Here is a 12,738-nt window from a genome sequence, read left to right on the forward strand (position 1 = left end):
TTACAAGAATAATATGTTGAATTGCAAAGAGATTCAGATCCGTAGTTTTTTTTTAGGCAACTTGAATTCAGAGGAATAACCGCTGAACTTTGGGTTCTCATCCATTTGATAATCGTTTCACTTCTTACTCATCCACAGCAGGGATGCCATGAAATGGAAACCTAGCTTCCCTCAGGGGCTAAGGGCAGTTATTTCACTGAAAAGGAATATAGCTTTAGGTGGGTTAATTGTCTTCTGGTTTTACATACCTGGAAGAGGGCTGGATTTGCAAGGTGACTGGAAGAGGGGGGAAGGTGGGAGGATGACCTCTTTCTGCCTTAGCGCTGTGCTGGGGAGGAGCAGCTGTGGGCTCGCAGTTACGTGACACAATAGCAGCTGCATGGTGCCTCCCTACGTGCGAGTTGTATACGCTCAGCTAAAAATAACCTCCTACCTTTGTCCCTCAGTTGGTGTGGAAATTAGCTAGTGCTTGCATAGAGTCTGAAAATATGAAATCATCGATGCTATAATGACTTCCCAGAGATCACTGGGAGGAGCACGTAAGTGAACTGGAGCTAATGATAACAACGCTATTTCTGTACGGCACTAACTCGTTACAACTCACGTTCCCTTGACAGTGCCATTCGGGAAGCTCCCTCCTTCCAGAAGCATATCTGTGGCTGGGACTTAGTTATGGTAAAATGTTTTGCGAGGCCAAACTACACGTGCACGTATATTCCCTCTGTACTTGGGAGTCAGTGTGTATCCAAGTGCAGCGGTACCACTGAGCCACTGCCCTAAGCTCTGAGACAAAATACCATTCTTTCAAGGGGAAGACTAAGCCCCCTTCACAGGGGCAATTTCCTAACGAGTAAAGACAGCCACACGCCTGCTAATAGGGCTAAATGCTTCCATACAGCCACGCTGGGCCAAGGGTGAGGTCAGCGGTGACTTCACCCACGCAGAAATGATCTCCCTCTCTCTAAGCAGCCGAGGGAAAACCGGCAGAGCAGTCCCTGCCATGCAGGCACACAGCTGATCCGGGAAGAGACCCAAGTCCTGGAATCCGCAGGAAACCTAAATTAAACCCTCGCGCTAATCATATCTCTACGTGACTCTCCCTCGGTTCTGGAAGCATCCCCTGTGGGAAACACAGCTGGGGAGTATTTCGGCTGCGATGATGTCAGCCCGCTCCTGATAGGCTTCTGCATAAGGTGACACTTGGCTGGATGAGACCGGTGTGCGGGTTTGTGCAGCCTCGGGCTCGGCGTGCTTTCTGCCAGAGGATGGCACTCCGCCCCTTGCAAAGGCGCTCTTCCCAGCACGCAGCACCTCAGCACCTCGGCTGTGCTGACAGATCCGCGAACGAGACACGATACAAACGCTACCTGCTAATTTGTACCTCTTCTGCTGGTGCAGAGACCGGTGGTCTGGCTGCAGAGAGAGAAAGGAGGGCAGGGGAAAATCACAGAGGGGAGATTGCTACTTCTTGAAATCTCATTATTCAGGGCACTGGGGCAAATTATAGTAACTGGTTCTGACCCAAGCACCGTTCATCTAATCACAGGGCCTGCGATGCACAAGATGACACTGACAGCACCAAAATACCGTTCAGCGGTGGGGAAAAGTCCTGTCTTTCTCCTGAAAACACCAGGGGCCCAACATCTATGTATGCATGCATGTATGCATGAATCTGTCTGTTGTGCAGATGGCACGTGCACATCTACAAACAAAACCACACAGGGAATCTGCACATTTGACGTGAGCAAGAGGACGTGTCGCATGTAGTCACTGCCAGCTATGTGCAGGTTGGGAAGGATGGGACACAGACCGCTGTGGCTGTAAGAATTTTTTGTGTGACCTGCTCCTCTGTGCCATACCTGTTTGTTTTTCTTCTCCAAACCGTCAGCCTAGGTTTCTTCACTGTATCTGTACACTTCCAGCTCCTCTCTCCCTCTCTCTCCCTCCATCACTGAGGGTACTGCCTCGTGGTTGCAAATGCTGCAGTTTGCAGCACTTGTATTTCAAACCAAACTGAGAACACTTGTGACAACGTTATTTCAAATGAATGCCTCTAGGAGCCACACTGCTACCTAGTATATCTGCTCCTGCCTCAGTAGAGAAGAATCTAAATTGCTTAGAAAATGGACAGCAATAGGATAATGCTTTATGATCAGTACAGTCTTAACTTAAAAGTATCTTTGGAAAGTTAAAGGATTTTTCCTACAGTGAGAAACAAAGGTCAGAAGCACAGCCTGACCAGCCACCCAGATGGTTTTCCTTTCCAAATTTCCCTTGAACAGACAGTTTATGTGAGCTGCACAGTGTTTAAACCACTCACGACTGAAGCCTCAGTAAAACTCTGTAGTGTTTCAGTAACTTACGTGTGAGTGGAAGCATTCCCAGACAGCTCCAAGCTGTCTCCAAGCCATGGAAATTCACAACCTCGCTGCCTACCTATTGCTCAAGGGTAGGATTTGCGCTGAATCTAGCCCAGGCTTTCTGGGGTGGAAGGTCAAAATCACCTACAAGAATGCAAAATATATCCTCTCGTACAGCTTAACCCATTTTGTATTTGAATAAAAAAGCATGAAGATCGTGTAATTTCTCCTACGGGTTCTCCAGCTATAAAGCACAGCAGGATTTATTCCAAAATGCAAAATCCTAACCAGGCAATGAAGACCTTCGGCTAGGCCAACGGGTGGAAGAAGACCCAGCTCTTTGCCTTGGCTCTGACAATAACACACTACGTGACTTTACTTCAGCAAATCCCTTTGCTGCCCAGCGTCTCCATTTGCCCCCTAGTCTTCGGATGTTTTTGCATGATGCCAGGACTGTTATTTTTCCATTGTGTGCTTCGACAGGGCTGCATGCAGACAGGCTGGGGCCTCGGGGTGGTAGCACAGCGCAGGTGAGAAAAAGGGGTATTGCCTTGAATTCTGCAATATGGCTCTGTGCTAATCATACCCAATGAGTACATAAATGTTTCCCCTGGACTGATAAGGGCACTGAGAACAGTCCTGTTGCAGTTTAACCTGGACATAAGAAAAGACGGCAGCCTGGTCCCCCAGGAAGACCCGCTTTACATCCAGGAGGCTACATTTGTCATCAGTGTGCCCCGGCCGGCTCCACCAACATTGCCAGACAGCTGTTTCTTGGACCCAAGTCAGTCTCACGGGTGGGTGTGAACGATGAGAAACTAACCCCAGGCAGACCCGAAGCGACCGGACCGCACCGAAGTGCCCCCTGCAGCCCCCCACTACCACGTGTCGCTATTACCTGTGCGCGATGCTCTCCAACCGCAAACTGTATCACAGCAATGCCTGGGTTATGGCTGTCTTCGATCCTCTCCACAGTGCTGGAGTCTATTTTCAGGTCATTGCTAATTTCCGCGCTCTGAATGAAGTCTTCCGTTTTCAAGTCCTCTACTTTCTTCAGCTCCCCGTTGGCCAGCTGAATGATCGACCCCTTCATGAAGTAGGGGGGCAGCGTGGGGGGAGCCGCAGCGGGGGAGGCGATGGACTGCACCACGGGGAGGTGGATCTGCGCCTGCACCATGGTGGCCTGGTAGGCGGGCTGGGTGGTGTGGGGCTCGGCGCTGAAAGCCTCGCTCTTGGGGACGGCGGTGGTGACGAATGTGTGAGGCACTGCTGCGAACTGGGGAGACGAGGTGACTATCGCCGGCGCGACGCCCGACGGCTCGACGTCGGCGCTGCCAACCGGTATGAGCAGGGGCTGCGTGCCGGGGATCACCAGGTGCTGGGGCAGCCCCCCGGGGTACCCCAGCGCTTGCTGCTGGCCGCTCAGGTAGCCGATCACCGGCGGCTGGGTCCCGGCGTAGAAGGCCGTCGCCGGCAGCCCGACGGGGAGCTGCTCGGAGGCGCTGTGGGTCGTCTGGATGACGGTGTGGGGGGACAGCGTGGCCACCGCCTTCACCCCCTCGTGGCCCAGGGCCTGCTGCGGGGACAAAGCGTAGGAGCGGTGGGCCGGCTTTCCTAGGTGCAAGCTTCCCTTGTCGTTGAGGGCTGAGGGAGAGGTCTCTCGGTTGGTGGCCTGCTGCACCTCCATGTCCGCCGTCGGCGTGCTGCTGTTGGGGACCACCATGACGGAGGCTCGGACCCCTGAGGAATCCCGGGCGCCGTACTCGGCGGGGCTTGGGTGCACTACTACGTGCCTGGTCTCGTAATGGTGAGGAGCTGGTTTATTGCCTGCTTTGACTAGACCCATGTCGGCAGAGGGCGAAATGCCGTACCTCCGGCTCTTCTCTATCTCGCCGTTCAGTACCTCCTTGGCCTGCATCGCCTGCAGCCGGCCGCTCTCGGGCTTCTTGGGGGCGTCCCTCGTGACGAAGTGCGAGGCGTCGCTGTACTGCACCACCACTTGGGAGGAAGGGCCGAGGGTGAGCGTGTGGGGGATCACTGTCTGGTGGGGGTGCAGGGGGACTGGGATGGTTGGAGGAGAGACGTTTCTGACCGCGCTCTGGGGAGAGCTGGAGATGTGGACGTACTGGTTCTGCTGGGCGGGCGGAGGAGACCCCGCAGCGATCAGCCCGGGCGTCCTAACCAGGTGCGGCTCGACTTTGTGCCCCTGCTGGCTTAAGCCGCTCATGCTGGCCAGCAAAGTGGAATAAGCCTCCAGCTGGGAGCGCTGGGATGGAGTGGTTGCAACAGCCGTGGCCGCTGCCACGGCGCCGGTTGCCGAATTGGCGGTCGGGGAGATCAGCTGCGAGGGGATGAACCCGGCGTATGGTCCGCTGTACTGGGGCCCGACAAACTGGAACGTGTGCTGCAGGTGCGTGTACTGCACGGGGGAGACGGGGGTCCCGGACTGGGAGAGCGCGGGCGAGTACACGGTGGGAAGCGTGGTGGGGGCCGGCACGGACCTGGGCGCGCTCGGGGGGGAATAGTCCAGCCCCGCCGCCGGCGGCTTGTGCAAACCCTGCTGCAAGCCCACCTCCGCTGACGTCCCCCCGGGCCTGTGCCTGGCCCCCAGGCCGCTCTGGCCGCCGGGCGTGCTGGGGAGCCATGCTAGGTTGTCCGCGCGGTGGTTGTCGTTCGGCAGGACCGGCTTCACCTCCGAAGGCAGGCTGGTGGCGGGGATCTCTCGCTTCTTGGGCGGCAGGCATTCATTGCTCCGCTCTTGGTTGGATTTCATCTTTCGCCGTCCCCCCTCCACTGTGCTTGCTTCACTGTCTGGCTGGCTCTGATTTCAGTCTGATAAACGGAAAGTCACATTTGATTTCTGCAAGGGATCCAGTGACTTCATGAGGAATCATCTCCCTGTGAGCACGATCCTCCGACAGCTCCTCTGGACTCTGCAACGAGAGGGTGGGCGAGGGAGGGGGGAAATCACACCATCAGCGCTGGGAAATGGGAACAAACAAGCCGACACCCCAAACCAGCAACCAAGAAAGAGGAAAAAAATGCTGGAAAACCAAAAACAGCCGGGCATTGCTGCTCTCATGTCAAGGAGCAGTGGACAGCTGCACTGTAAGCAGCAGCTAAAATCCTGGGCACGTCCACGAGCACATCATGAAAGCGATTAAAACCGTAGGCAGGTCAGAAACTCTCTGACCATCAGGTGTCAGATTTAGCAGCAAGCACTTAAGGGCTTGCCCACAATGTCTCGTGAGCTTGCTTTCTTCCCTCTGTCAGGAAAACCCTTCATGTCTCCAAGGTCCCTCCTTCCACCCTCTCCTTCCCCTGCAACAACAGTGTCGCCTTCACCCCACCGTGTCCTAAAAAGCCCAGGAGCGCGGCGTGACCTCCTGCACACACACACACACACACACACACACACGATATTTGCATTAGCAGCCAGCAGCTGTATGTGGAGAGGAGGCACGGTGAGTTACTGCCGAGCCTCCAACCCCAGTGTCACCTGCGGGGTGACTTCGTGCCACACCGTCTGAGGCAGCAGATGCAGCTGCTGCCCCCCACTGTCCCCCCATGCCACAGCTGGCTACGGGCACACGCTGCAGCCCGGCCACAAGCCGCGGCTATGCCATCTATTTACAGCACCAGCGCGAAGCCAAAGGCGGCTCTGAGCCAGATTTTTAACTTCTCCCTTATATTTTCATTTTTTAACTCAGTTATTTGAAATCCCTCTGCCATTGACACCTCACAGCCAGGTGCCCAGGTGGGGAGATGCCCTGGTGCTGCAAGCTGCCCCGCTGTGATGCTGATGGCATTTCCAGCGCCAGCTGGACCCGACCACTGGGTTTTTCAGCAACTGCTGACCAGGGAGGCTGTGGGCAGCATGCAGGCAGCACCGGGATGCTCTGGGGAAGAAGAGGGTAAAGCCCTGCTCCCCAGCAGGCCCAATGCTGAGCTAACTTGGCCCCGGGGACACCTCATTAATGGGAAAGCACATTTGGGTCTTCCTGATCCAAATCAGGAGCCCCTACCATGGTAAAAGCTCAGGATGTTGTAAGGGGCTGGAGCAAAACCGTCCCTCAGCTCTGCATCGCTTAGCTCGGTGACTTTGGCCGTCCCAAGTCAACAGGAGCAACAAAGCCAGGCCCTAACTGTCTGTCTGCTAAGGAAAATACTGTAACTGAATCACATCATGCTTTGAAAGAAAACCTGAAAACGCTCCCCAACCTGCCCGAAACCAGGAGCTCCTGCCTTGCCCGGCCTCATAACAAACTTTATGGAAAGTGAAGTTTTCCCCACTCGCTGTCCAGCCCCTGCTTTCCCCCCATGCTTCTGGCTGTTCTGAAAGATCAGCGAGCGTGGGTGCTTACAAACCCCGCATCTCACGCACAACAGGCATTCCTGCAAGAAAAGCATGTGTTACTTGAAAGAAAAAGGGAGGAAGAATTAGGAGTGGATGGGAAAGAAGATGGAAACAGGATACAAGCCACTTTAAAGTGAATGCTGAGCAGCAGTACTGATACGTATCTTATGGCAAGTAATATTCCTTTGGGGGATTTCTTTCCCTATTGCCTCACTTCTAATGAACAATAAGCCTGATGTTTATATGTGCACGCAGTGCTTTGAAGACATATTAAGCAAAGATTAAACCTGTCTTTAAGAGCATTCTTTACATTTGTGGTCCTCCAGGCTGCCATAATCCAACAGAAGTCTAAGGCATTTAATGGTCTGATACAATCGGCCTTAAGTGAATTATTCCATTCCCTGAAAACTGATAAACAGTAACCAAACACCAACAGCCACACAGACCCTACAAAAACAGTTTGTTGTTTTTCCTTCACCAACTCCACAGCTGCCACGAATTAGCGCAGGACTGTTAAGCAGAGAAAAACCAGCACACCCATCAGCTGCAGCTTTGGGCAAAGGCTGCTTAAAGGACCCCATGTTCTGGGGCAGATTCTCTGGCTTTTCGGCCAGGGGGAGAACGAAAGGAAGTTTCCCTGAAGTCAAGGGCAGCCTCCAAAGAGCAAGGCCCAGCGACACCTCAAGCACGGCCCCGACCCACCGGCGCCGCCGGGCAAGGGCAGCCAGGAGACGGGGGGGGCCCTGCGATCCACACGGGTCTTCCCCCTCCTCCTCCTCGCAGTTGCTCGCCGTGTCTTGGCAACAGCTAAAATTATTATCTTACACATGACTTACGGGTTTTTATTTTTAAGTCCGACTAAAAATAAAATCGCCGAGCTCACATTTGCGCAGTCATCCTTAGTTAAGTTTAGCTCACTGTAGTCTTCTGCCCTGAGCGGTCGGCCCTGGCAGATAAGCCGGCAGCTGCTGGCCGGGGTGCTCGCACCGCTCCCTCGCACCGGCCGCGGGCGCTGCGAGGGAAAAACGGGGATGTGGGATGGAGGCAGGGTGCTGGCCCAAAACAGCGAGTGCCCACACATCACACACCGCAGCTGGAAGGGTCTTGTGTGCGGGACTGGGCAGGGCCAGTCCCTGCTGGTGCGATGGGCAAAGCGGACTCCCCCAAACCCCGTCGCTCCAAAAGCCCGAGGCGATCGGACTCGGCTTCCCCACATGAAAATCACTGGTGTGCTGCCGTATGAAACCTGGTGAGGTTTCACTTTGTGGGAGCTGAAGCGAAGGTTTTGTTCTGCTAAACAGGATTGAAACGCTGAGTTTTGGGTAGCCTCCGAAGCCAAAGCTAACATTCCTCAAAAATACCACATGCTAAATCTTTTTCTCTCTTTTTTTTTTTCCTTTTGTTAGTATTTCTTATGGCTCTCTGCATCATCACCGGCAACAAAAGGGCTACCCAAAATCTCCCAGAGAGCACAGGAGGAATGAACAAGCTTAATGGAGACAGAGGAGGAGACAGCAGTAGCGGTGAAGACTGCCCCACTTTTCCAAGCCCGAGTACTTCACGGTTAGACTTTGAACTCCAGCAGACATCGGACTGGATTTGCAGAAATGTAAATGTGCGGCAAAAACCAGCCTATTTCTGCTCCAAGACTTAGAAGCAAAATGATAAGTTTTCAGTATAATTCAAGTTCCTGCAGCAGCGATAACGCAGGGCTGATTTTGCTCGGGAAGCGCTGCAAGGCAGACACGCCGGAGTGTCTCAAAGGCGAGAGGTACAAGGCATGGTTAAACCGCTCTCTGCTGGTCGCCCTAGAAAGACGAACGCCTGCCTTCCGAGGTGCGGGGCACAGTTTATTATTTGTATGCCCTTTTTTTTTGGATCTGAGTAATTTTTCCAAGTCTGGAGACTTCCCTTCTCTTTAGCTGCAGAGCTGTCGATCACGATTTGCAAGATACTCAGAACAGCAGCAAACACTGGGTGATTTTTTTTGCGCCCGCTTTGCAGGCGCGTGTCACACAAGCGCGTGCGTGCGTGTGTGTACGCGCAATTACGACTAGGAAGGCAAAGGGGACAAAGAGATCAGGGACAGCAGCTGGACTTTGGTATCTCTGGCAGCTCGTACACAGGGAACATTGCTAAAGTGTCTGGACAGCCAGTGTCCACTGGCAGCCTGCCCACACTCGAATTCCTGGAAAGGCTTAAGGCAGAAAAATAATCACTTGGAGGAGTCACCATCTGGGTTTGCTCTGGTCCCGAAGGGATTGCTCACTAGAGCTCAGGATGTGCATTTTTCATGCAAAGCTCCAGCGTGCCTCTGCAAGGCACTTTAAAACTCACTACGTCTCCCAGAACGCTATTTTTCTATTTATTTCATCTAACAAATTTAAAACTCATGAGAGGATGCTGGGTTATAGCCTGAAGGGCTGACCTCCTTAGCTATCCAGAGCTCGCTGCAGCGAAGGTAAAACCAGCAACGAAGGTAAAACCAGCGCCTCCCTCCACGCCGTAGCCTCCTGCCGCGTCCCACCACCCAGACCTGAGCCAAGAGGCTGGGGCCAGTCCCACTGTCACTGCCCTCAGACGTCAGGCGCTTTTCACAGTCCCACGATGTGGCTGGTTTTTAGGTCTCTAAAACACCTTCAGGAATCTGGTCCCCCATCCCCTCCGGTCCCTCACCTCCCTGCAGGTGGTAACGAATTCACACAGCCGTTTGCCACTCGGCAGCTAGCACGCTTACTATTATTACCAGTGTTTAGCTTTTGCTTTCCAGCTCCAGGTATGACTAGCAATTTCCCGCACTCGATAAAAAACTGGGTCTCCTCTCTGTCAGGCAGCACTGCCCCGCCTGGCAAGTTTACATCAATGAAATATTCAAAGCGTACACCGAAAAAAATAATCCTTTGAATCGCATCTGACACGCAGCTCTGTGCCTGGTGTGTTACCGGGGGGAATCAGGCTCACGCTCCTGCCTCGCATCGCCTGCCCATCCTATCGTGACATGCTGAGCAGGCGACTTCAATATCAGCGGGTATCGGTGGAGGGGGAAGGCACTGCATCCCACCTTCCCCTCCTCTCCGGGGAGCTTGGCATCTGCAGGTTCAGATTCCCGGGGATTAGAAGACAGGCACATTGCAGGGCGCTCTGCAGCTGCATTCGGCTCTCAGATCTATATGCCAGCTTCCCCCAGCTCCACGGCCCGTCCGCTGCCAGCTACCTATTCATGGTTGTAACCGCTGCGGATTTCATCAGCCCTGCCATGTGGAGCCCAGCGCACGCCAACAATAGCTGTAGGAGTTTATTGTCCGATCCCACCGATTTCACGCTTCCCTGGCAGATTTCCCAGGAGGGCCAACTGCAGAGCGCCATTAATAAGACACATGAAAACCTCTAATAAAATTTGAAATTCTCCTCCCAAAACTAAAGGATTCCTGATCAACGCTGCATCTGGAAGACAGATTGTCCACTGCGGTGCGAGCTCTTATTATGCTTCTGGGAATCCACCACAGCAAATTGCTACAGGTTTTTGCAGAGTGAGCAGAGCTATTTTGCACGTCCCTCCTCTCCCTCCAGACAATATAAAGAACAATTGATATAAGCAAACCTCAACTAGCGGATCACTGAACGTGAGGTGCCAATGGCTTGGCATTCCCTTGAAATTGTACGATGCAAGTACGATGCAAGAGTTGAGAGAAGCGGGTAGAGGAGAAAAAAACAGTAATAATACTTTATTCTCTGTATCTCCCCAAAAAGTTATTAGCAGAGGTCAGTCCTCCTCTTCCAGCATGTTCCACAGGTGCCTGGCATCCCGGCGCCCAGAGCGAGCTGCTGGGATGGCAGCGGGAAGCAAGGAGGCATTCGCTCCTCGAGCCGTGAGCCGAGCCCGCAGCAGGGCTGCCGCCGGAGGGCTGCGTCCGCACGCAGCCCCACAGAAATCCCCTGCCTCGTACAGCCAAACCCTGGCTTCAAACACCGTGAGTCAGGCCCCCCTCCTCGCCCCTGAGACACACGATAGTGGCTTACATACAGCAGATTTCTTAAAATGATAAAGGTGGAGGGTTTTTTGCCTTTTCTTCATTTTTTTTTTAACTTGCCCTTCTGCTGTGCGAGGCCTTTCGGTCTCAAGGTCTCTGGCTTCTCCCCGCAACCCACAAGACCAGAAACTTACTTTTTTAGCTAAACGTGGGATTTCCCATCTAATCATCTGACACCAGGGAGTGGAGTTTTGTGAAACGGCGTCAGCTATCTAGGGGCTACCGATGCAACCTGAGGAAGCTGATTATAGAGCAACTTCTTCGAGGGTGAAGCCCTGGGCTCCACAGCTCTCTGCTGCTCGGGAGGAAGGAGGAGAAGGATTTAAGTGCTGCTAAAGGGCCCGGGTCCTGGGGCAGAGCCACGCGTGCAAGTGTGCACAAGGTGGCTTTCTCTTTTAAAAAGTACACGAAGAGCACATCAGTAAACCCCATGGTGAGCACCTTATCTACAGGAAGGCAGCGCCTGCCTCGCACGCCCCAGTGCTGGCACGGGCTGAGCACACACGTTTCAAGTGCTCCTTCAGCCCCACGTGCCCCAGGAAGGAGACGTGCACCCCACCTACGCCCCTCCACAAGCGGACAGATGCGACTCACAGCCTCGATTTCCCCGTACGGCACCGCCTGCCGCCAGCTGCAGGACGTCAGATTTGAAGGCCCAGCGTGGCTGATATTGCACAAGAAAAGCATTTCCTCTTACACCAGTCCCGCAGAGGCATTTCTGCAGCTTAAATGAGTGAACAGAGTTCATTTATAAACTAGTATAATACAGAAATTACTTTGTTGATGTTTTTCATTTATCTGAAATGTGCCCAGCTACAATGGCAGCTGCCTACACGATTTTCCATTGAAAATTTCACGAGTGACTATAAATGTAGCAACACCCACTCGCCACTCGTTTTAACTTGTGACAGAAACTGTCATGCCTGTATGAACACATTTGCACCGCGGGTATGTCACACAGGTCTCGTTCCATGTGGCTTGAAACAATCTCTCTTTCACGTACGCGGCCGAACAGATTAGGAAGACGTCCGGCTTCGTTTCCAGGAGGGATGACTGTGATCCCCACGAAAAACGATGGGTCCTGGGGGCATTCTGCCCCTTTGAAGATGCGGCCAGCAACACCAGCACGCACCAGCCAGCCCAAGCAGCCATGCATGTGTGCAAGCAGCTAAGCATGTGTGCTGAGGGAGAGGAACACGCTATCGAGCCGGGCTGATAACGGGGCGGTGTGAGAGCACGGCTCTGAGAGCAGATTGGGAAGGTCATCCTTCACGGGGAGTCCTTTCTGCAGATGGCTCCACTGGTAGGTTCTATATGCCAGCAAATGAGCTGCAATTAGGCCACTTGTAAAACGCTCAAGATGAATTTGTGTTAAATTCCCCTTGAAATGGATTCCGGCACCTCTCCTTTCAGGCTTCATTCAGCAGCGCTGTAACTGCAAGCGATTTTATACGAGTCCTTGCTCACGGCCCAAGCACACACTCGGTGCCTCGCCGAATCAGGATCACTGACCATTACATCTGACTAAACTAAATGCCAGCAGCTCACCCCCAGCCCCGAGGCGTGCTACAGAAGACGAGAGCAACTTCAACATCCCGTTCATTTGTTCTTTTTTTCTTTAATTAACTCATTTTTCTTAATTCAGAGTCAGTTCCACGTGGGCATGCCCTGCAGCATCACCCACGCTGGTCCTGCACAGACCCTCAAGCTGGCAATGTGAACATCCGAGGGGACAGCGCACATACAAATGCATGCAGGCAAAACACAAAAAAGCCAAACCGACCCGTTCCATGCCCTCTCTTCCCACAAAACGCCTGTCCTGGACTGGCAGCCCACAGCACCAGGTGAGGAGTTCGTTGTTCCCGACTTTGTGGCAAGTCTGGGAATGGCACTTCCTGCCACGAAACGACTCCTTCCCATTCCATGGGCAGAAAGGCAGGCGGATAAAATGGGCAGAGAGCCAAATCCATCACCAGTGGCACTTAACTGA

The 12,738-nt window shown here is 53.4% G+C and overlaps 1 protein-coding gene across 26 annotated transcripts in view; it reads right to left on the reverse strand.

The window, feature by feature from the left end:
* ATXN1 (ataxin 1) overlaps positions 1 to 12,738 on the reverse strand; it is a 214,620-nt gene that overhangs the window by 10,299 nt on the left and 191,583 nt on the right. For all 26 annotated transcript variants that reach the window (XM_040546423.1, XM_040546412.1, XM_040546413.1 and 23 more), the window contains one exon: positions 3,259 to 5,293. In XM_040546423.1, coding sequence (XP_040402357.1) covers positions 3,259 to 5,133 — 1,875 coding nt within the window. In that variant the 5' untranslated portion in view covers positions 5,134 to 5,293. The remainder of the gene's footprint in view (positions 1 to 3,258; positions 5,294 to 12,738) is intronic.

This window comes from Cygnus olor, chromosome 2 (assembly GCF_009769625.2).
Source record: "Cygnus olor isolate bCygOlo1 chromosome 2, bCygOlo1.pri.v2, whole genome shotgun sequence".
Classification (NCBI taxonomy): domain Eukaryota; kingdom Metazoa; phylum Chordata; class Aves; order Anseriformes; family Anatidae; genus Cygnus; species Cygnus olor.